The sequence below is a fragment of the Trematomus bernacchii genome, unplaced genomic scaffold, assembly GCF_902827165.1.
Source record: "Trematomus bernacchii unplaced genomic scaffold, fTreBer1.1, whole genome shotgun sequence".
Lineage (NCBI taxonomy): Eukaryota > Metazoa > Chordata > Actinopteri > Perciformes > Nototheniidae > Trematomus > Trematomus bernacchii.
The window spans coordinates 1,447,826-1,472,110 of record NW_022987582.1 but is presented as its reverse complement, the minus strand read 5'-3'; the positions used below and the strand labels follow the sequence as shown (position 1 = coordinate 1,472,110).

General features: G+C 39.5%; 1 protein-coding gene and 1 non-coding gene across 2 annotated transcripts; both read right to left on the bottom strand.

The window, feature by feature from the left end:
* Positions 1-21,146: 21,146 nt before the first annotated feature.
* rps27.2 (ribosomal protein S27) lies at positions 21,147-24,159 on the bottom strand. The gene is made up of 4 exons (XM_034127299.1): positions 24,059-24,159; positions 23,483-23,591; positions 22,743-22,853; positions 21,147-21,416 (listed from the first exon to the last, which is right to left on the bottom strand). Exons 1-4 carry the CDS (start codon positions 24,062-24,064, stop codon positions 21,388-21,390), a joined length of 255 nt encoding a protein of 84 aa, XP_033983190.1. The 5' UTR covers positions 24,065-24,159; the 3' UTR covers positions 21,147-21,387.
* On the bottom strand, positions 22,932-23,063 carry LOC117480756. Its single transcript, XR_004555676.1, has one exon. It is a non-coding gene; the product is annotated as a small nucleolar RNA SNORA13 (small nucleolar RNA).
* Positions 24,160-24,285: the final 126 nt, after the last annotated feature.

Below are 24,285 nucleotides of genomic sequence, written 5' to 3'. Positions count from 1 at the left end.
ATACATCGTTACGTCTACCTAGAGGGTCATTAGTAAGGTTCTGTATTTATACCTCACCCATTTTATCCATTCTTCTTTAAGTATATGAACTTGATTTCCAATTGTCATGCCCATTTTATATATTGCTTTTAAAAGATCCTCCCATTTATAGTTAATTATTGCAACTCTAATGACTAGGAATAAGTGAAAATCTTTATTTATTGTCGTCTAATTGTGTTTTTTGGCAGGAAATGTGGGGTTTTATCTACAGAAATACCCCAAAAAAGCACATTATCTCCAGGATTTTGAAGTTTAATTTGTATTTATTTGACTTTTAGTTGTGTTAAAGTATTAAATAATAATCTTCCACATATATTATTCCCAAGAGTAAGATGTATTTTGAATGTTTCTGCTCTTTACTTCCCAGTCGGTTGATGGTATAATGCAGAAAACGAACTTGATGGTTCATTTGGATTATCACAACCAAACCAATTTAGTTGTTTGTACAAAGCCATGAGTCAGACATCTTAAGCGTGCATGTTATACATTGGTTATAACTTATAATATAATAAATATATTAATATAGATGTGATCAGAGTTGTTCCCTACCTCATTCTTTGCCTCTGGTGTTAAGTTCTTTCCCTTCGCGATCTTCACAGCCACCGTCCTGTTGGTGGCCATCTTTAAGCACTTAACGACTTTCCCAAAGGTGCCCTCCCCCAAAAAGGACTGGATCAGGTATTGGGAGGAGGGGGAGGAGAGGACACCCATGGGTTTGCACACTCCCCCTGAAGGAAAGTAGCATGAGGAGGAGGAGGAGGTGGTGGAGGAGGTGTTCGTCTCTGCATCAGGTGACGGAGTTGAGTTGGGGTCTCTGTAAGACTACAGGAGGAAGAAGAAAGAGTGATTAACACATGAAGTCACATTTTGTCTCATCAAAGTCTTTCTGAACTATACAAAACTAAAATATAGCAAAAAGTCAATACAAATGTCGGCTGATTTCACAATTTGGACAATTCAATTCGTGCTTGAACTATTTTTCAAAAACATCTCAAAATGACATTAAATGACATTTTACTGCTTTTTTAATAAGAATAAACACATTATTTGTTCATTTACAAGCCTTAACTAGTATTCAAGATGGATTGGAAGTTGTTAACTCATCTTGTTAGTGAAATATATTAACATATTACAAAAAAACAAGTGCTTTAATGTACAGTCAATGCGAAAAAAGTGGGACTCATTGACAATTCGGATGTTTCTTTTCTTGCTCCTGCTATTTTTTTGTTTGTTTTTCACGTCTTTGTTAACAAAAACAACATTCAAATTACATTTAACTGTTTTTTTTGATAAGACTAAACTGAATTTGATGAATTAAAAAACCTAAAATAAGGTGCAAGATGAAGTAGAAGTTGTTAAATCTTCTTGTTAGTGAAAAAAAGTGTGATACAATGGGATTATAAGAATATATTTTAACATAAAATCGAATTTCTTTGTAAGAAAACTATTATTTTTATGTATTTACTACCAGATTTGATCAACTCACCATGTTGTCACTCGTGTTACTAATCGTGTTTGAAAGTTTTGTTGAGATGAACAAAGTTGAAGTTTCTCCTGGTTGTGTTAACCCGACTGAAGACAGAGTCCAGGTCCAGCCGGAAGCTTCCTTCTCCTGAACATTCCACGGCTTTGTTACGTCACATTCCAAATGGAATCTTAGTTTGGAATGTTCCGGTTGTCATAGCATCGAATAATTCTAAATTAGAACAATGGTGGCTAAAGGTTTTGGAATGTTTATATCGCTGCTAACAAACAATAAAATGACAATTAATAACTATTTGTAATTAATAACTGTGCGACTGTGGCTGTGAGGGAGTGCGTTTGTTTCCACCAGAAGGTTGTGGGTTCGATCCCAGCATTGGCACATTGTGTTTTTATATTTGTATTGTTTTTTAAAGTGCAGCGCGTTTCTTCTAATGGAAATGTTTTGGTCCGTTGTTACGTGTTTGCCTCTGTCAGCCACCGTACAGGGATTGTAAATGAAGGAACTGTAAAATAAATATACATGCATAATAAGACGTACAAAATATTTAACACTAGTTTAAAAACCTTAGATTTGTATACAATAAGACAGAGATGAGCCTGTGATTGTACAAATCTATTCTTAAAGGTCCCATGTCATGCTTTTCCGTCCCCTTGTGTGTTATGAAGGTTTTTATGTAAACGGTCTGCAGAGTCACAAACCCTCAAAGTACACCCTGTAGCGAGTAAATCTCTAACACAGAAAAGACCTGTCTATGCTGCCCCAGAACGCCTCGTTGGAGATTTCTCTTTTTCTTCCTGGGTACAGTGACGTGCCCATACCCAAATGGACCAATCCGTGGAGCCGTTACGTTAAGTCCGCGGAGCCGTTACTTTAAGTCCGTGGATTGGTCCAAATTGACCGGGGGCAGGAGCTCCAACAAGCCGTTTAGGACAGAGAGTGAATACACTATACAGAGATGCTGTATGAGAAACCAATGCGATTTTAGTAGACCTCAACAATGGAATTATGATCAGTAGAAATGGCCATGACATGGGACCTTTAAATATCTACCACATTCGTGCTGAAACACAAATAATATTATTTTTGATAAGTTATTAATTAATCTCTGAGCCGGAAAAAAATAAGATTTTAGGTGCATTATTGTTGTAAGTGTATTTAAGATAATTTAGTAATTGTCTTTCTAATGCTTTTAGACATAATTGTTGGTCCTTGTCGCTCACTGTACCTCGGATGGAGTGAGACAAAGGACAATGAAAGACAACAGCTCTGAGGAGGAGGAGGAGGACAAAGAGGAAGGCAGCGTGGGAGGAGGGAGACGTCTTGAGCGGCTCCTTCAAGCTCATGAACTGCTGGCCTACTTTAGCCTTCTCCATTTTTTATGACACACACACGCACAGTGTTCATAAAGCACATATACACACACACACACAGTCAGGGGCGTCGCCTGGACCTGAAAACATTCGGGGCTTAGCACTACACTACAGTGGCATTTTTCACTGCAACACTCCCCACACGCACACACACAGTACACCCGCGACTGTTACAATGAAGGCTCGATAATCAGCTCACGGCATATAGGCAGGGGTAAAGTGGTATTTTTTATGAGTGGGGGGCTCACCTCCTCGTGGGGGGTCTGGGGGGATGCTCCCCCGGGAAGATTTTTTTTTTTAAATATTGAAGTTAAATGCATCAATCTGGTGCACTTTGAGAGCAAAATGAAGAGATCTATGGATACCTCTCTCAACACCCATATGAAGCAGAACTGTAAACAGATGTACTTTTTCTTTATGGATATTTTACTAATCACTCCCCTTTTAAACTCTATTCTTGTTTTACTGCCATATAGTATTTCATAACTGTTTTTCCTTTATTCTCTTTTTTTTAATAACTATAATGATCATATGAAGGTGTGCCGCGGAAATAATCTTTTGAATAATTTGTGACCAAACCGTTTGAGACCCACTGAGATAACTTAGACTAAAGTTAACTATCTAAACACTCAGAGAGTCCTTTAGCTCACCTGAGTCTCTCAGTCTGAGAGGAGAGGACTCTCCTCCAGCTTCTTGTGGAACAAACAGCTCCTTATGTCCGTTAGTGCAGCTAGCTAACCAGATGCTAACAACACGGTCCATGCTGACACCGGTCTCTCCCTCCCCCTCTCTCCCCCTCTCTCTCTCTCTCTCACATGCGCTATTGCCACACACACACACACAGAGCCGAGCTTGAATGACACACGTTTATTTCCATGCAACTCTCTGATTGGTCTGGTGTCATGCCTCTGTTGCATTCACTGAACACGGGAAATTACAGTGCTGCCGTCCTCTCTTGTGTCATGATGAGGTTCACGTAAAGCACGGTTAATGTATTATATTATTGAGGGAGAATTGTCCGGGGCTACAGAAAAAACATTCGGGGCTAAAGCCCCGGATGCCCAGGCCAGGCGACGCCACTGCACACAGCCATCACAATGCAATGTAGTGAGACTGCAACCTGTAAGTGTGACATGGACACAAACACATGTAACCCTCATAAGCATGCAGACTCTGGGAAATGTAATCTATGAAAATGTGCATGAACACACAAACAACCTGCAGTATTGACACATTAGAAGTGTTTTAGGGTCAGCTGTCTGTGCAGGTGTACTCTCTCTATATATATATCTATTGGTCAATACGGACATTTCAGAGCACACGGCTGTTAAGCAGAATAGTGCTCATTGCTAAGGAGGATCAAGAGAGAGAAGGAAAGAGGTACAGAGACAGAGCTCTGGACGTCAGAGAAATCTCCAGAAGAAGGCAGACAGGAAGTAAACACCAACAGGAACACGGTATGGGCTCTGGCATTATTTAGGACTTGTTAGTGGAAGAGAAACTGTGGACAGACTTGGACAGTTACAGAAAACATCGATCAGTGCTGCCGTTCATTTTAAGTTACGTTGATGTCACAGTTCCAGCCTTGGTACGCAGCGGAGCGGTGGATTGTTTCCTTAGCGGTAGCTCAATAAAATAATTTCGATTAATAATAGGAGTCAAGTCTTTGGTTTATTTAGTATGTGGCCGTGCACCGCCTCGCTGCACATTATCCCTTACGTATGTGATGTTTATGAATGAAATATTTATACTTTGTACATCCATTTACTCTCACTCAGGTGTGTACATTTTGATTAGCTTCTACCCAGTTCACGTTTAATCATACTTAACATTTGGGCAGCCAACTGGCCCCTACATTACGCACTACTGACACAAAACAAAACAAGCTACCAGGATGCTCTTTTTGGGAGGATATGATGGAAACCATGACAAAGAAAAAGAGATGCAGCTACAAATCTGGCAAAGTATTTACTCATGTGTTAAGCTGGTGGAGGGCAATTCCTAGCATGTTTTTTGTGTCACATGCAAGACTGTATTTATACGCTAATGGTTTCAATAGAAAGGTCATATGGAGATCATATCAAAATCTAAAGTGCCTCTCATCATCATGTCCTACATTGTCCCACACAACCCTACCACCTGTGGCCTGTTGGCACTGTTGGAGTAGAATACCTCTGCTACGCGCCGTTCGTTGGATGAGGCTGGATCTCTATTAAATTAAGAAAGGAATTGAAAACACCGGAATCAAAGTTATAACAAATTATCTGAGTTTACTTCTAGTAGGAAACCAAACACATATACAAGTTATACAGAGTACTCCGGGTACCCCGGGCTTTTAGGTCTGTGATGCGAAGCGGATAAATGTGTCGGGATCAAACCAACTCATCAAACCAAAAAGAAATTGGACTTCAGGTCTGTGATGCGAAGCGGATACAGATATCGGGATCAAACCACTCACCAAACCCAAAAGCAATTTTACACACACAAACGTCAGTATTTCTATCTGTCTTTGGGGCGGAGATTTGTCGATTCTTCCTTCCCACTTTTCTCCCAAGCGAATTAGAGAACCCCTGGGGAGGAGCTGTTTAAGCTGACCACCTCCCCCAAGTGTCCTGACTGGCTGGATTCCCTTCTGGTCTGGTTCAATCAGAGTTCGGACCATAAAGTTCCATAAGGTCAAAAGTCAATGTTTATCTTTACCTTATCTTACTCTACATTCCTTTCCCAGGGGATATTTTCACCTAACCTTCCCTCCTTCCGACATTTAAACTCTTCCTCACCTATTTAATGATGTGTCTTTAACGACTTAATGACCGCATCTGGCTTTTAGGGATGATAAGGATGTTGGTGTGTTGAAACACAGAATCTCTGAGCCAGTGAATTTAAAAGTGAGAATAACATTCTTTTTCTAAGTGATTATCTAAAACAGTTCAAAATAATACATGTTTACTTCAATATAGTGTAGAATCATATCTTCTTACTTCAGCACCTGGTCACCCTAAGTAAGAGTGTCAGGGATGGTAACAGAAAAAAAGCAAACAGCAAGAAAAAAACACTGAGAACGCTTGAGTTGTAAAGTGTAAAGCTCATCAGCAGTGGCAGATTCAGCGCAGATGTTGGAGCCCTGAGGGAGCGGCCATTTTAATTATGAAACATTCTGGGGAAAGAGAGTGTGTGTGTGTGTGTGTGTGTGTGTGTGTGTGTGTGTGTACACACTCTTTCCCCAGAATACACACACACACACACACACACACACACACACACACACACACACACACACAATATATATAGATATGCTCACGTATGAACATATAAAGCCACAACAGGCTGCTTAACAAGTCTTTAAATTGAAGAAGAGGGGAAGAGCTAAGGACTTCAAATGCTGATTGGTATTTTTATTTGTATAAATAGTCCCAGATATATTAAAACATATATCTTTCCTTTGTTGATTTATTTACTCTCTACACAAGCAGGGGGGCTGCATGAGGAAGAAGTTAAAAGGATGGATGCAACTGGAGAATATAAGGGATTGACTGAGCAAATACAGCTGAGGGAAATAAAATATGTAACTGTTGTCTATCGAGAAAACAGAAAGTAGTTCATCTTATGATCTGCAAAAAATTATCGCAAGATAGGGTTTTTTTTAATATAAAATTCATCCAAATAATTAAATGTACATGCACAGTAATAATACAATCTTAACGTGACACAGAAGCAATGTCATGTGACACGTATGAAGTGTTTAAATTAGGTTTAATTTGCTTTTAACACCTCTTAAATGTGATGCATGCTGACATAAGAACTCCATATTTTCAGCCACACATGATCTGATTGTTTGCCAAATACTCACGTGAGAGTAAATCTCAGCAGACACCTGTCAATCATGTTCCTCTCGCTGTCTGCCTCATTCTTGTCAGGCAAGGAAAAGACAGTCAAAACCTGGAGGAAAATGAAAAACAATATCTAAATATAGAGAGATCTGACACCGGCATGACTGCACATTGTGAAAAGAGACTCTTGAAGGTCAGGGTTTGTGTCAAGTCAAAATGCCCTTGTGTAAAACACTTGACCCCTACTTCCTCACTCGCTGTCAGACGTGTTTTCAGAAGAAGCATCGGCAAAATGTAAATAGGGGATAGGGGAAAGTCGAGGGCAGCAACAAGAGCTGAGAGGTTTGAAAGTCAGATCTAGGACTCTTTCCAATTTGGAGGAGTTTCCTTTCTGGGACAATAAAGTATATCTGTTGTGTAAGATCAAGTTCTCTCAAAAGAAATGTAAAGAAATTCGCTAACACTTTATATTAAGGTACACAAATTCACCATCAACTAGTTGTTAATTAACATGCATATTAGCAGTATATTGGCTCTTTATTAGTCAGTATTATACACTTATTAATGCTTTATTCTATATGACTATATTCTACAAGTAATAAGTCATTAGTTAAGAGTTCTAATTAGTGCTTATTTATTGTAAGGAAGAGTTTTGGTCTTAATATGCTCTGCTCAATATGGGCCTAATAAGGCAGTAGTACCACAAGAATAGTAATTCTCCCATAATAACACTAATATGATCTATTCTTATGTAACAAGACATGAAACTATAAGTGTTAATTGTGTCAAAATAACAAAAAATGTGGTATTTCTAACTCAGAATTCCCTATTTTAAAGTGAAGTCTTATTCATAACAAATAAGCTAGTAGTTTGACTCTAATATGTTAATTAACAACTAGTTGATGGTGAATAAGTGTACCTTAATATAAAGTGTTACCAAAACATTCAAATAAACCTTTAAGTCAACATGCCTACCTGAACAAACGTGTGCACAAAGTGTGCTTCACAATGAGTCTCGCAGAAGATACTAGCTAGAGTATTAGCAGTAGCCATGGTCATTGTTTATGTTCATAAATATACTTTTTAAGGAGTGATTTTTGAGGGATGCCCCAAGGAACAGACCAGTGTTGCCAACTTGGTGACTTTCCCCAAGTACTTTTCTTAGCAAGTTTTGAAGCTAACACTGCTAGCTACATCAATCGGTTAGCATCATCGGCCTGGGTTTTCTGGTTTGATAATTAAAAAAATGTGACTTACTCTTGTTAGCTTACCCAATTGTACTTATCCAAGCTTTAAAAGGAAATGTATAATAACCAGTAGTTCTATACAGTAATAGTAAGGTGTCTCTAAAAAAAAGGATTAGATAGATAGATAGATAGATAGATAGGTAGGTAGGTAGGTAGGTAGGTAGGTAGGTAGGTAGGTAGGTAGGTAGGTAGGTAGGTAGGTAGGTATGTAGGTAGATAGATAGATAGATAGGTAGGTAGGTAGGTAGGTAGGTAGGTAGGTAGATAGATAGATAGATAGATAGATCGGTATATAGATCGGTAGATAGATAGATAGATAGTACTTTATTGATCCCAATTTGGGAAATGTTTGCGTTGCAGCAGCGTAAGAGAAATTAAGACACAAGAAATAAACAGTCCAAAATATTTCTGAAATAGAAATAAAATAAAAAATGGCATCCCTCTCCATGTTAGCATTACTAGAGGAATGCCTGTTGGTCGGCCTTTACTAACGTATTTTATGTTGTAGAACAAAATAAGGAAATCTTGTAAACTTGTGTTAACCTCAGACTTTATTTCAGGCTTCGAACCAAAAACACAACTTCGAGACGAGAAAACCAGAAGTGGTAACATGCTGACTCATGCTATTTGTTTTTAATCACCTTCTCATTAGTCTTCACACTAGCGTTTGTCCCAAAGGTGATCATGTAATCATCTTAGAACTTATCATGTGTAAATGTTACGACTGGGGCACACACAAAAATGATAGGACCCAAATGCACGACTCCAGACAAAAGATGATTCAAAAAAGGATTTACTTGTGGTGATATTACAATATAATACAAAAACGCTCAAAAGACTTCTCAAAAGCTAACCTAAATTCACTGTAGCACAGAACACAACTGGCTGACAGGCATCACAAGAATCAAAACGATCTGGCACTTGGCACAGAGAAAACAGGGAATAAATACACATACAAGGGACTCCACAGGTGCAAACAATAAGGGCGGGGCAGGTAATCAGGTCAATTGGCACACCTGACCAGGTAGGAGTCAAACTACCTGAAATTAGAGAAGGATCTCACAAAGTAAAACAGGAAATGACAGACAACAAAAAAGGGTTGGCAGACGCGGACTTGACAATATGAACTAAACAGAGAAATAATACTAACAAATCTGGCGAGACACAACAGTAAATCCGTTCACATAAGCATGAAGGCAGTCACAGTATTGATAGCATCACTGCTTGAACAGGAGAAATTGATTATTATTTCTTCATAAAACAGGGATCATGAACCCAGCTCATTGTTTGTGTAGCCCCGGGTGAAAATAAAGCAGAGTTACAGAGGTGTGAAAGCCAGGCAGCCTGAGGCAGTGTTCTGCCCAGGGCACAGCAGATATGATGAGCTTGTTATCTGTCTTATTTACTGGCTGGTGCGAAGTGCTCCCGGGGCGTTCATCACCTCTCCCGTGCATTTTCATGATTGTGCTCTGTAATTTCAAGGCCCGAGGTAGTACCTTTTTACTACTTTGCTCTGCTTCTCTCTTTATATCTCCACATGTCTCTCAGTCCACTCTTATTTTTTCAGGAATCCCATTTAGTATTTCAGGATTGCTGTTTGATCAAAGGTTAGCACATGACCCAAAGAAAATAGAAATTTCGGATAGCTTTTTATTCATAATCCAGTCCAATTTAACCAAAAGAATATGACTGCAAGAACATTTTGTTACACAACAACAAGCAAAAGCAAGAAATGGACAACAAGTAAAATCAAAACAAGACATTTTAATAAATGTAAATTAGATGCATTATTAGAATAAACAAAGACAATATATTTGCAGGTTCTTTAAGTCCTTTATCATACTGAATGATCCGTAACATTAAAGGCGACCATTTTTCAAAGGACCTAGTTTTTTGGAAATGAGTAAGAGGTGGTTTGTCCACTAATCAGAATGTGCAAATTCAAAGAACACTATTTGTCCCCAAGGGCCAATTTGTAGAGCTTACAAGACTTGCACATTAAAAGTAAACACAATATAAGACAAAATTGCAAAACAACTTAAAAAAGCTTTTTGGTTTTTTTATCAAAAAATGCATGCAGGTCAGGTTAATGCCTCATGTTGAGTCAAACCCTAATTCTCCCTATAATTAGGCCCTGGCTTATGAATGGCATTGTATAGTGTTGCCATGTGGTTCTGCAAATGGCTGAAAGATATTGTAATGTAAATGCAAACCGTTTAGAAAATCACAAAATACTTCCAATATGAGATGTTGTGCAATGGAAATGAAATGAAACGAAACCAGCTATTTCTTATTTGAAGTTGTATAGTCTCCTTCCCATATCTCTGCCCATATCTCTACAGAGACAGAGAAGTCTACACAGATTTTTTCCCATCATAGTATACATCCAAATGCTTAATGTTCTTCAATTATTTTCTAACGGTTCTTGTGACCTTTTGTAAAGACAATCCTTAGGGAATTTGTATTGAATAAATTGTCCTTGCCTCTGGGTTGACCCTTAACCCAACTTTATTAAAATGACTTAATCATTTGAATCATAAACCTCTAAGCTAAGGAGGTGACGACAGTTTGACCATGTCTTTTTTGGAGGAAATACATCGCTTGCATGCACAAAGCCTTCAACCACACAGAGGTGTATTTTCCTCATCATTTTCTCCAGACCTGGTTGAATCTGCTAAAATGCTTGCTGCTTTGTCTGCTCAGTCGAGTGATGCTGCGTTTTTGGCAAATAAATGAACCCCATACCTGTATTTGTGAACATTTGTTTTTTTCTGAATGCATCTGGGCATATAGCTTTTTCAGTGGAAAAGGAGGCTGGCAGGTGGAAGCTGGAAGTCAGCCACCATTGTTATTATGACTACACTGTCCACGATCATGTGTTACACCTTTCGACTGTTGTCATCATAACAACGGACCGGCGCAAATGTCACCCGGGCTCTGTCAGGGGAAAACTGTTTCCATCGCAACAGGATCTTTTATCCTCTTTTGCCGATTGAGTGGTGTACTTAATGCTTCTACCAACAAAACATGATGTCAGGGAACAGCCAACACACACACACACACACACACACACACACACACACACACACACACACACACACACACACACACACACACACACACACACACACACACACACACACACACACACACACACATACACATTATTGTTAACTCTCCCTCCCTTTTCATACCAGTGAGACCCTCTGATGACCCCACCAGTCACAGTTCACCAGGAAGTGGAGATCTATGACCCCACCATACTAATGCCCTATGCTGTTTCCCTGGCAACCAGAGGGACAGATTTACAACACTTACAGGTCGGTATGAGCGTGCACACATGTGTGTATTTATGTGTGTATGACGACAGGGTTTAGAAATGGAATTGCATTCAGGAAGATTGTATTTGGTGTGCATTATGTAATTATTATGAGGAGATAGAAACGGGGAAGCAGCATTACAAGATGGTTAGAAAGTGACAGTGATGTTGCCGTGGTGATGATAAAAGGAAAAATAATAGCGGAGAAACGCTGGGCCAGATGCGATTCACTAAGCAGGTGGATTTAACCCTCAACACTCCACCACAGGATACTGAGGGTTAGTAAACACACACAAACACAGTTGGAGTCACGGTCCTCATCTGTCAACCAGATGCCCGCTAACATACCCCGCTCTGAGATAGTCACATGACCCTGCCCCTCCCTGCACACCTGTCTCTCATTTAGTCCCAGAGTGGATTCTCTAAACCTGTTAGTGTTTGATGTCTGTGATCTGTATTTGATTTTGTTTACCTCTTTGGACTGCCTTCATGTTGTGATACTATAAGCCTTTTTATATGTGGAGTAAGGACTAAGATCTTTAACTCAAGTATAAGTAAATACTGTAACACTGTTAACACATACTCTGTTGCAAGTAAAAGTCCTGCTATAAAAATGCTACTTAAGTGTCAGTTTGTAAGTACTATCAGCATCAGCATGTACTTAAAATCACAAACATTGAAACACATTTTGTAAGTTTATTGAATTCTATGCTAAAGCTTCATTTGTGAGGAAACAAGTCACTTTAGTACGGACGGTGGCCCTGAAGTGCAAGACACCACAGCATTTCACAAAACACTACAGCATTTCAGAAAACACCACAGCATTTCAGAAAACACTACAGCATTTCAGAAAACACCACAGCATTTCAGAAAACGCTACAGCATTTCACAAAAATGCGTTTCACAAAAATGCGTGTTTTCTGAATGGAATCGGATCGATCAGGCTAAACTAACCTGTAGCTGCTCCGTCCACACTCACAACAACGTCATACAGACATAAATAAAGCAGCGACTGTATTCGCCATGACATAGACAGTCTGTGGTTTGTACATGTTTAACTTTTGTCCAGTTTCTGAACAGATATGAGGAGCTGTGAGTTCTGAGTGTGTGCTAACAACAGCTAATGGCTGATGTGTTGGGACATGTTACACGGTCGGGTGCTGACCAATCACGAAGCGTAATTTCTTGACTGGCAGCAAAAACAACCAATCACAGCAGTGCTTCTCTGGCTGGCTCTGTCCAATCACAAACAAGAAGTGTTCTCCCTAAAGGAATACCCTTTCCGTCCAATGTGAAATGCTGTGGTGTTTTGTGAAATGCTGTGGTGTTTTGTGAAATGCTGTGGTGTTTTGTGAAATGCTGTTGTGTTTTCTGAAATGCTGTAGTGTTTTCTGAAATGCTGTGCTGTCTTGCACTTCAGGGCCACCGTACTTTAGCTCCCTAATGAATATAGCGGAGAAAACATAATTCTCCCTCAGATTTGTAGTGAAGTAGAAGTAGAAAGTGGTATGGGTATTGCATAATTATGTGTACTTAAATGCTGTACTTGAATATATGTACTAAGTTACATTTCACTTTCTTTGTCTAAAATAGTTTTGATTAAACCGCCAACCTGCTCTCCTCTTTTCGTTGTCCCAAATGTGAATAGTGACGCTTTTCCCATTTTCCCACTTGACTACTTCCTCTTACATCTCTCTTTTTTGCCCGTCTTATGTAAAGATGTAAGTGTTGAGTCCAGCTCATGTTGTGTTTCTACCGATGAGAGGGTACTGCAAGAAGGGAGACATCTCCAGTTTTCCCTCACTCGCTTTATCGCCATCCCTTGTTCTCATAGACACTTACATAGACATTCTCATTCAATGTACACTTACACCGGCTGCACACAATAAATGGATTAAGTACTTTATATAGCAATATGCTTCTGCCTTTTCTGTTCAGTCCATTAGAGACTTGACTTGATTAGTGGGCTATCTAACACACACACAATCATAAAGTAATGTTGATATTCCATTAGCTGTATAGGATAACAAATATTAAGGTGTGTGTTTGTTGGTATAACAGGTCAGACGACTGCTCTTAAATGTCTCCCCTGATTCATTCAAGCTTTAGTTTATTGTGCAGTCAGCTTCCTGGGCATTCAAATCTAACACACTCTCACTGTGTTGCAGTCCTGTAATGCTTTTGGAAAATCGATAAATGTTTTGTGTAGTTTTTACGCCAGGCTCTGAGAAGTTTGGCCAGCACCCAAACAGGGATAAACAATTAAGCTGAATATTTACGTGCCAGGCAGTCTAATAAAAGGAGTTGATTATAGAACGAACTGATACAGTTGGTGGAGTGCTACACATATCGTCTCCAGGGAGCTGGCTGCTGTCGAGAGTAAATACCCTGTCAGTTTTTCCCATAATGCAATGAGAACTCGTTTTTGCTTTTGTTTCTTGATATCACCCGCTTGTGTGTTACTGTTCTTAACCTTGTCGATCATGGTTCAGGTTTCTGTGCAGGTAAAGGCAGTGAGTCCAGGGCATACCCCTGTCACCATCACTATAGAAGAGTACTGGTACAATATAAGCTCCATGGCAACACTGCACGCCCACACTCCCCGCAGGCTGCGTTCAGGGGACATGCCTCTGTGTGTGTGTGTGTGTGTGTGTGTGTGTGGTGTGTGTGTGGTGTGTGTGTGTGTGTGTGTGTGTGTGTGTGTGTGTGTGTGTGTGTGTGTGTGTGTGTGTGTGTGTGTGTGTGTGTGTGTGTGTGTGTGTGAGAGAGAGCGTGTGAGAGAGAGAGTGTGAGAGTGTGAGAGAGAGAGAGAGAGAGGTGGAGTAAGAGAGCAGAGGCTGTTAATTGATCTATTTTTCAGGCTGTTCAGTTGAATCAGGATGAAGGACAGAGACACGTTTTTTTTAATGAAACCACGGGGGCGTTGTGCTCTGCTTCCTCCCCTGACAGGACTTTTTCTGTTGCCTCTTGGTCGGACATAACTCAGCTACCTGTAACTCCTCTGATTTCTATCCTCACAGCCCGGCCCGGTGTCAGTCATACGTTCAATTACCAATCGACTCTTTATTTTTCTCTGTCTGTGCTTTCTTCTTTTCTAGGTTTCTGTGTCTGAGGCATTGACCTTTGTCAGAGTGTAACGCCTCATTGTATATGTAGCAGGTCCCATGTTTTGACCTCTGGCCCCGAGGAGCAGGATGTGCACAGGCTGAAGGTGGAGACAGTCAGCCAATTTAGAGTCCAATGGGCAGCAGCATGCCAGAAGTGCTACCTGTCTCTCTCTCCTGTTGGGACTCTGGTATGTGGTTCAAGTCAAAATATATTTTTAGCATCACAGCCGTACTCTACAGTTATCTCTTAACATCATCACTCTGGGTGCATTATTATATGAACTGTGTGTCTGTCCAGCAGCCACCTGGTGTTTGTCATTATTGAATATTCAGGCCTCTATCTACCAGCTTTAAAGGAAGAGAAGTGGGCTGTAGATCCCCTGTTTCTCCCCCTCCCATCTTCTTCTTTTTCTTTCTCCATCTGTACCAAACCCTGCCCTCAGTCCCAGTATCCCAAAAGCACAGCAAGTTTCCTCATTCTTTTCTCCCTGCTCCACGCACGCACGCACGCACGCACGCACGCACGCACACACACACACACACACACACACACACACACACACACACACACACACACACACACACACACACACACACACACACACAAACAGAGGATTACATTTGAATTTCTTATTCATTCGAACTGCTCCCCCCTCCCCCCTCTCTCTCTACCTTCTTCCATCCCTGCCCAGTTACTGAAAGGGATGTCGGTTTCCATAGTGACTGTATGTGTCTGTATCAGAAGGGAGTTTCCTAACACGCACCAGAAAGGATGGCGAGCACAGGGAGTCACAGAAACACACATGCATGAATTGGGGAAACTGTTGATTAGCAATCAGTATGTCTTTCACACTGGCTTCATTTTTAATGAGCTTGGTGAAAGCTGTTGATTTGGTGATTCTAACAGGAAGAGGCTTCAGCGTTTTTACAAATAGGGCATTTAAGTCAAATGGATGTTGTTGTGACACATGATGTAATGTGAAGAAAGTGACTTATATTGCCCAGCTGCAATATATTGATCAACAAGGTTTGTACAGGGTTTACATTGTTTTTAAGGATGAATGAATACAGTATATTATGGTCATTACATGGTGTCCTATTTCACAATTTGAAAATGAACATTTGTGTAGATAGATACAAGTTGTGCTTTATTTTCCAGCATTTCTGGTTGCTGTTTGTTTCTCACTTTCCAGAGGAATGTAGGTCATGTGGACGGAGACTGTAAATTGGCTATTTTTGTGAGTGTGTTTGTGTGTCCTCTGTCTTCCACCAAATGCATTCAAAGCTACAGGCTGTCGAGACCTGGAATAGGAATAAATGGGTATAAAATAATACAAAAATAAATAGACTGGACGAATAAATGAGGAAACTAAATGGATCTCTGTGTGACAAAGCATAATTTTCTTTTTTTTTGCAGACATCACAATCAAATAATTGCTCAAAAACAAAATGTGTTGACTTTCTTTTTTGTGTAATCTACCATTTGAAATATGTATGAGATTACTCATGAAATACATTTATTCTGACTGCAGAACTTTTCTGACATTGGTAATAATCCATTGGCCGCCTGTGTAAACACACTAGCAATTGGCTAACCAAAACAACTGAGAGGCATCTGGCTGGTGATTATATGTATATTTACATTTTCTGAGCCTCTCTTCCATGCAAACAATCGACAAAAGCCTTAACACATTATCAGTCTCATCCATTAGGAGCTCGACTGCAATTAGCCAACACCAAGTGTGCTCAAACACTCTCAGTAGGTAGGAACAGCCTGTGTTGACATCTCTCTGCCACCCTGTTTTTCTCCTTCCAACTTATTCCCCTCTATCACGCTATTCACTGCTTTGCTAATGATCTGAATACATATTTTTGATAGATTTATTCCGATGTCCATCCACCGCCTCTTGTACCTTTCTCCTCTCTGTTTCCTCCATATAGAGCTGCAGGTAAGAGGGTTTGACCAGAAGGGGGTGCAGCTTGACGTCCTCCCCTCCTTCCCAGTGACTCCTCTTCATCTCCCTAAATGTTCTTTCACACTTGGTGCTGGCAGACACACTCACAGCGTGCAGACTATTTAAGCTACATGGTCAGAATAATTCATGCAGGAAATGATCACAGCCACAGGAATGATTAATTTCGAGCGGTGACAAGCTGACATGACTGATCGCCAGGCTTTTAATACTCGCGGCCATTCAGGGATAGCATCCATCACAGTGACCCTAACTCCTGCAGAGGTGTGTGAACTGTGTGTGTGTGTTCCTGTCTGTTTATGTGCATTCAGTGTGTGTGTATATTTAAGCATAGTTTTACAAATGTATCTAGATGGTGAAAGATTTGCAGCAAAGCAGACCCAACCTAAACTATAACAACCAACCATGATGTAACCCACCAGAGACACACTTACACTTACACTTCATCATATTTGTATCCTTTTACCTACATTAGGAAAGGCGTCAAACCTGTCCAACCAAAATATTTTGCTGTGTGTCTTTCCTTTCACAGTTTCGATAAACAGGAACCTATCATTGACCAAAGGCCGTTCAGGATAATTGGGAGTGTGGCAATAAGGGTGATAACGCAATTTGCCTGCTGATTATGCTACAGATCAACTTGGCATCACAGTCAATAGCAATAAAATAAGCATTTAAACGAGTGTGACGCAAGTTTTGTGTTTACGTTCCACTTACCACTAGCATGTTGGCATCACTAATTGTTTTATTTAAAATGTTGTTTGTTTTTATTCTTCAAATTGACTACCAATAGATTTTGAGTTTTGGTCACTTTGGGTATATGGTGGGTAGTAACATGTTATATTGACTCTGTTACATATACTTGAGTAATGATTATTAAAAAAATGTACTAAACACTTTTTACTCTTAAATGAGTATATTTTCTATCAAATGTATGTACTACAACTTACTCTGTTACATTAGGTTACAAACTTCTTGCTGCTATTACTGATACATTAAGCTCTAAAACATTTTTTCAATTATTGCACGACAGCAACAGTTAGGACAACTGACATGCAAACAGCATTATGGACCATTTGTTTTTCTTGTTTTGTTTGCAGCACCCATTTTGTCATTTGTCTGGTTCTGGATATGGCATTTAAATGAAAATAAACGTACACAGTAACCTGTTGAGAGTTGTGATATCCTTGTTTAATCTTATTCAAGTTGTTATGTAGTTTTACCTCTACTTGACTCTATATAATTATAATGTAACCATGCTTTACCATTTTTGTTTACTCACCACTTTGTGCACGGTGAGATGTAGGACCCTCTTTAAATCTGAGTACTGAGTTTAAACAAGTAAATCTGTAGGCATGTGCTGAAGAGTCTTTGACACTCTCTACATTTACCTGTGGAGGGACTATAAATTAAGAGAAATCTGTCATAACGCCTTTGTGTTATTTCTAGAGTGCCAGAGATGCCATCTGCCCTGTGCTCCGTGTCAGTGTGTGACAGGACATAGCTCGTCTCTGCGGACCCCCGGGGGGCTCCCACACCTTTGGCCTAGACACCAGCTCTGCTCCGCTGGAAGTTGTTGGTTGCCATGGAGTTAGTGGGGTCAGCCAGACCCTGCTCATCAGTGTTCAGGTCAGTTGATTGTGCTCTGGATGCTAATGATGTGTAATGAGTCTGTCCTTGGCAAAGGAGAAACTGTGTGTGTGTGTGTGTGTGTGTGTGTGTGTGTGTGTGTGTGTGTGTGTGTGTGTGTGTGTGTGTGTGTGTGTGTGTGTGTGTGTGTGTGTGTGTGTGTGTGTGTGTGTGTGTGTGTGATCTTGTCATCTTGTCATCTTGGCTTTTCCTTTGTCACTTTGAGCTCTTCTGTGACAGCCTTGTACAAAAATGTAACACTTCCTCACCCTCACACTCTCTCTTGTACACACTTGTAGTCTCTACACACAGATTATTTTTTCTTTCAGTCTTTTTCACCAAATCCTCTGTCATATTACTTTTTATTCTACAATTTTTGGCTTTGCAACATTCAATACTGAGATAAGAATGCAAACTGCTGAGATCAATACTGTTAAAATTAATCCCTCCATGTCTCAGAAAGATTTCTCTGCCTTCTTTATCGATCTTCCTGTCCCATTCTGCTCTCTTCCTCCCACTCCACCCAGAGATATGGCACGGATGATTTCAGATTTGGACATCTATCTTTTGGTCCCATTTCTTTGTCTGACGGACAAAGAGCTTTAGCAGTGCAGGACCCCACTGACCACACTGCCTTTCTGTTATCGCTGCCTCTCTTTAGCCAGTCTTTCCGGGAAATGCACTTTGCTTCAGTACCACACAAACAGGAGCGCATAATTCAAACAAAAACTCAGAGCAGACAAGTGTTTACTCCGGTGTCTCAGGGCAGCTCGTGAGCATCTTGGGTCAGTAATGGTTCAACACAGGTTAGAGGAAAAACAGCAAGTGCCCACAGAAGTGGGATATTTAAAGATGTATGGATGAATGCACAAATGCGTAGTGTGTGGCTTGGGTAGATTGTGTGTCTATTGAACTGTGTCTTGTATCTTCGGGTTGAAAGAGGCGCCCCTTAGAAGAATGAGTCCTTCACCTTGCAGTACACCATTTCCCAGACATTTAACACCAATCTGAAACACCTGAAAAACACACAGGCAGTGACTGACACTGACTGTGAAAACACACACATCACACTTCTGACATGTTTAATGAAGTATGACTGAAGTTCACTGCGTTTATCTATCAGGATGCTATGAAAATAACTGCCTTGGAAAATGAGTCAAAATCAATTTAATCTTTTAAATCCCTTACAAAATCACTTCAATAAACAGGCTGTTATCGCAATCAATTCTTAACACTGCCGTTAGAAACATTGAGGATCCTTTGTTTTTTCCTGTAATACCCAAACTCCTGTATTTGATTGCACACTTCTACGTTTAGCGGATCTTTGTTCATTAGTTGTTTTTAACGCATATATTTAGATATATTATTTTATTATTTATTAATTGTTGCCCCTGGGTTTTATTGTAGGAACGTTGTTGTATGATAAACACTTTGTAAACATTGTTTTAGGAAAAGCTATACAGTTGTGTATATGTATAAACTATTATTATTATTGAGTACCCGATCTCAAGTATTTTCACCCTTATGCAAATGTAGTCTTAATGTGTGTTCATGCTGGGAGTGGGACATTGCACTGTGGCACCCCCTACCTGCAACTGAACAGTTTACAGCCCCTCAGGGCTGAAAGTATATCAACACCAAATGCACTTAGTCCTTCATAATTTAATTTCTATGTACAGTTACACTCTTCTGTCATTCCCGCCAGGTGTGTACAGATGTTGAGCTTCTGTCTGGTGTCAGGTGAGCTGTTTTGCCGCTGCTCTGCACTGAGCGTCTCATTTATCTTTTTGAGGCTCTTTGTGGGGTCAGTCCTCTGTCCCAGATGCTCCAGGTGTCCCGGAGACACTGATCAACCTGCTGCTCTCTGACAGGCTGTGCTCACTGTGATGGATCCCAGGGAATACTCCCATCCCTCAAGGTGTGCTGTACACACACACGTTGTGAAACAGCCTTTTAAAACCCGTGTTAAATATATGCATTCTAGCTTTTGAAACAATCTTCATTTACCCATAACACAAGTAGTTCCCTAGCTCATAAAGCTAGCAGTAGTGAGTGTTTCCTTCACGTCTTTGACATCAGTTTTAGTTTATTTAATCTACAAGGGTCTGCATTCAGCTTTCAACATTTTTAAAACGAACTATGTATGACTATAATTAATGTCTGCAGCAAGAAAAAAAAAATTGTTTAGACCTTTGATGAACTTAATATCTTAGAAGACCTTTTTATTTGGGCGAACACTAATGTTTACAGCACACTGCCGTGTAAAACATGATTGACATTAGATGTCAATGTAATTGTTACCTTAAACTTCTGATATAACTTAAGAGTTGTCTAAAAAGGCAGTGGATGAAAAATAAATGACATTATTTATCGTGTTTAAGTCACTCAATAACCAGAAGGCACGTCAGAATAATTAATTTATCATTTTATTTGTAAGTCGTGTCTGATATACAAGCACAGGACAAAAATGTCACCATAGTAAAAAGAAAGCTATAATTCCCTGCTTTTGTTCAATAAGCAATTTCTTTATTTAGTATACAGACTGTGCAAAGGACCCATAAGCCTCAACTAAAGCATAGGGACACAAATTAATTTAGCTGATTCATCTCAAACAGAGCTAGTGTGATTGTTTTGCAACTTCACAAGAATCCTTCCCACATGATCATGTTCACAGGAAGCTTGCAAGCACATGTAAATTCACAACCATAATCATTCACATCACTGGGTTTGTGGTTTACAAGCATCAGGAAACAGAAGCAGAGCCAGCTATATCTATCCCTGAATAAACCCTCATTCAAAGTCAGTGGGCTCTCAACCACCTCTGGCTTCACAACAGGCACTGATAACCCCAATCACGCTTTAAATAAAATGTTGACTTGCTTGGCGTAATGTGAACATTATCTGTAGTTAATTGTACAACCTCACCTCCTTGTAAAAGGTGTACCCTTAAATCATTGAGGGTGTAATGCAACAAATGCAAATTGCTCGCCACAGAAAACTGTTGAGGCCACTCATCTGTTTAAATTGATGAAACGGTCTTCAAATGCCCTGACCATTAGCTTCACATCTTTAAGGGGTCATCTGATAAATGACATCTAAGAACCTTCAGCAGGTAAAAAGAACAAACTAGATGACACACATGCAAGATTATTTTTACCAAAAAACAACCTAAGTTTATTAAGAGTAGAGGAATTATTGGATGTGATGTTGGTCGGGTTTCAACAATGCCTTTGTGCATATCAAGTAGAGAGACTTCTTAAATTACATGATTTGTTTGCCCGCTCTCCATTTCCTCATTGCTGCATCAGCTCCATGGCAGTGTTGCTTGATGTCCATCAAGCGCTGATCATTCTCCTCCTAAACTGAGTCCAACCACGTCCGGGCCAACTAGTGCTGTTTTTTCCTGAATGAGCATCCTGTGGAAAGATGGAGAAAGTTTTAGGCTGTTATGTTGAATTTGGGTTGATTGTGACTAAAAGCCCTTCAAGATAAAAAAAAAAAAAAAAACTACTACCAATTATTTGCAATATAGATTAGTTCTCGATTAATCAATTCATTGTTTGACCTGAAAATGTAAAAGTATCACAAAAATAAAAAAGCTGTACAATTTCCCAAAGCCTAACGAGACATTTCCAAATGTAAGGGATGTGCAACTGAAAGCACCAGAAAGACCTCAAGTTGTTCTGGTGTTTCTGTACATTTGAGGTTAAGAACTTTTGGGCCCTTTAATAAAAGGACTATAACTTTCAGAAAAGTATGCTTTGTAGCAAGGCGTTTAGCTAGGTTTATCAAGTAAACTGAACTAAATAGTGCTTTAACAATCTTAAGGATTAGAGGTACAAAGCCAGTAAAACAGCTGCGATGTGTATAAACCGACTCAGAGTCAAGGATATAACAGATAAGAGAACACTAAAATGTAGCTATCTGCCTTTTTCATAGACTGAATCACCTCCAAACACATGGTTTAAGTGCCAAAGGTTGCACTCATAGTAACTCAAAGCAGCAGAGCGCACTGAGCATGTGGTTACCACGGCAGCAGAGCACCAGATAGAGTGGGTGGGACCGTGAGAGCTTCAGTAAAAAAACAAACCTTGACCTTAAGCTTAACCACTTCACCAACATCTTTTATACAGTAACAGCATTCTTTATGTACTCCGACTTGGGAAGCAATTCTGATACATACTATATCAGAAAGAAAACGATATGCTGTCATTCTAAAAGTATATCCCATTGTACTCAATGTAGGAAGTCTAAACAAACGTAATATACAAACATGTGTGCTTGCAGAGTGTGTAGAAATGGATCAATGATGATGAATTTCTGTCACAACCACAAGAGTCACTGTATGCCTTAGTAGACACCCCTTTCATGACGGAAACATTGAAAAGGCAACACAAAAGGCAAATATATATGGCTATCGATTTAGGGAAAGTTGTTGTTGGTAATCCATCCCTTCCAATGAATGTCATATGTTTCAAATAGATACGACAACCTGTCTGTGAGGCTAATTGTCAGTGATGGATGAAATCAATTTTCAATTCCAGTCAGGGTCAGCCAGACGGTTTCCAATAGACATTGGTTTATAATGAATGCATGATATAAGAACAAGCATAGCACATTTATAGAAAAAATTCTATGCTCTAAGTGACATCAGTATATACGTTTTATACATGGATGTGTAGTGCTAAACCTGTATTTGGCGTGATCGGGTAGACCATTTATTTCCGTTGCATGCTGGTTACCTTCTGTAAGGCGAGCTTTCCCTCCTGTAGGCTGGCAGAGCACTGTGGAGCAGCCGACACACAGCACTACAGTCTGAGCGTGACTGAACACCGTGGTGATCTTGTAGCAACCTGCAGGCGGCACAAACATAAAATCATTAGATGAAAACGCCATTATAACCAGTTAGACATATATACTTTTGGGTACTGATATGTCCTTGCAGCTGTCCATGTAAAGGAATTACTTGAAACTCATTTAACAGACAGTCACAAGTGTTGATGTATGCCTTATTTGACACCCTGATCACTATGAGAACAATGAAAGGGCAACACATAAAGGCAAATATTCTTAATACACGTCTAATGTAAGAAAGTATTTCAATCTGGAATATATAAAAGGTGAAAAATGACAACTGAATTACAAGTCATAAAGTTAAAGTCCTGCAGTTAGGCTTTAAGTTTTTCAATATTTAAGTTTTGTGGGAGTAAACACAGCTTTTAATTTTGTATTTGTAAATATTTTTTGATAGAATCTTCTCATAAATGTATTGTAATTTGTTCTACTCTACACGTTTCTTGTTTATTTTACTATGTTTTTTCCATGCACCATTCCAATATAACACATTTATTGTATAGGAAAATACTTTCTGGCTCAACTTTTGTACTTTGCACATGCATCTCTCATCTAAATTATCTATAAAAGTCTGACTAGGTTATTACTTATTTAATACATCCTATGGTTGCTTAGTAAACACACTGACCTGGACATTTGACATCCATAAAGTAGGAGTTGGGACTCTGAACGAGGCGTTTTTTCTTGTGACACCTCTTCTCCTCCTCAGAGCTCGGGTGTAACAGATCCTTTGCAAGCTGGAAATAAAATAAAAAAGGAAAACAGTTAATCATACGTACTCTGGAAATTACGGTTATATAAGGATACAGTTAAGTGGTCTACAAACGTTACGATAAGATAACCGGAAGCAAAGGTCGTTTTACAGCTTTCGAAATCAGTAAATGCGATTAATAGAATAGTTAAAGTGAAACGGAGTAAATCAAGGATATTTCAAGCGTGTACACCCATTCTGATTCAGCATATAAACTAGGATCGTCGAAAGTTGAGTTTAACCCTGAAAAATTAATCAGCATTACAGACCGCGTGGCTGCTTTGTTGAACACGTGTTTCGCCATATTGAGTCCGTTGTACATTTATATTACAGCACTAAACACGTTGATTTCTCACTCAAACGAAACACTTAATTGCAGTGTATTAAATTACCACTATGAATAAACCATTTTAAACAGTTGATGGCAACTATATAAGTCGAAGAACTACTTACTGGCATGTCTGCGTTGTAGAGCTCCTGTCACCAAAAAAGCACACTGACGACAAACCGGAAGTGAATAGGCAAAGACCCGGCGGAAGAGAGAAGAAGAAGAATATATATTATTTATTTTTAAATATATTTTTTAAACATCAATTTATTCAAACTACGTGTCAGCGTTGACCTACGCAAACTTGCAAAAATATCTACCAAGAAACAGCAACACGCTTTTAATTAGAATA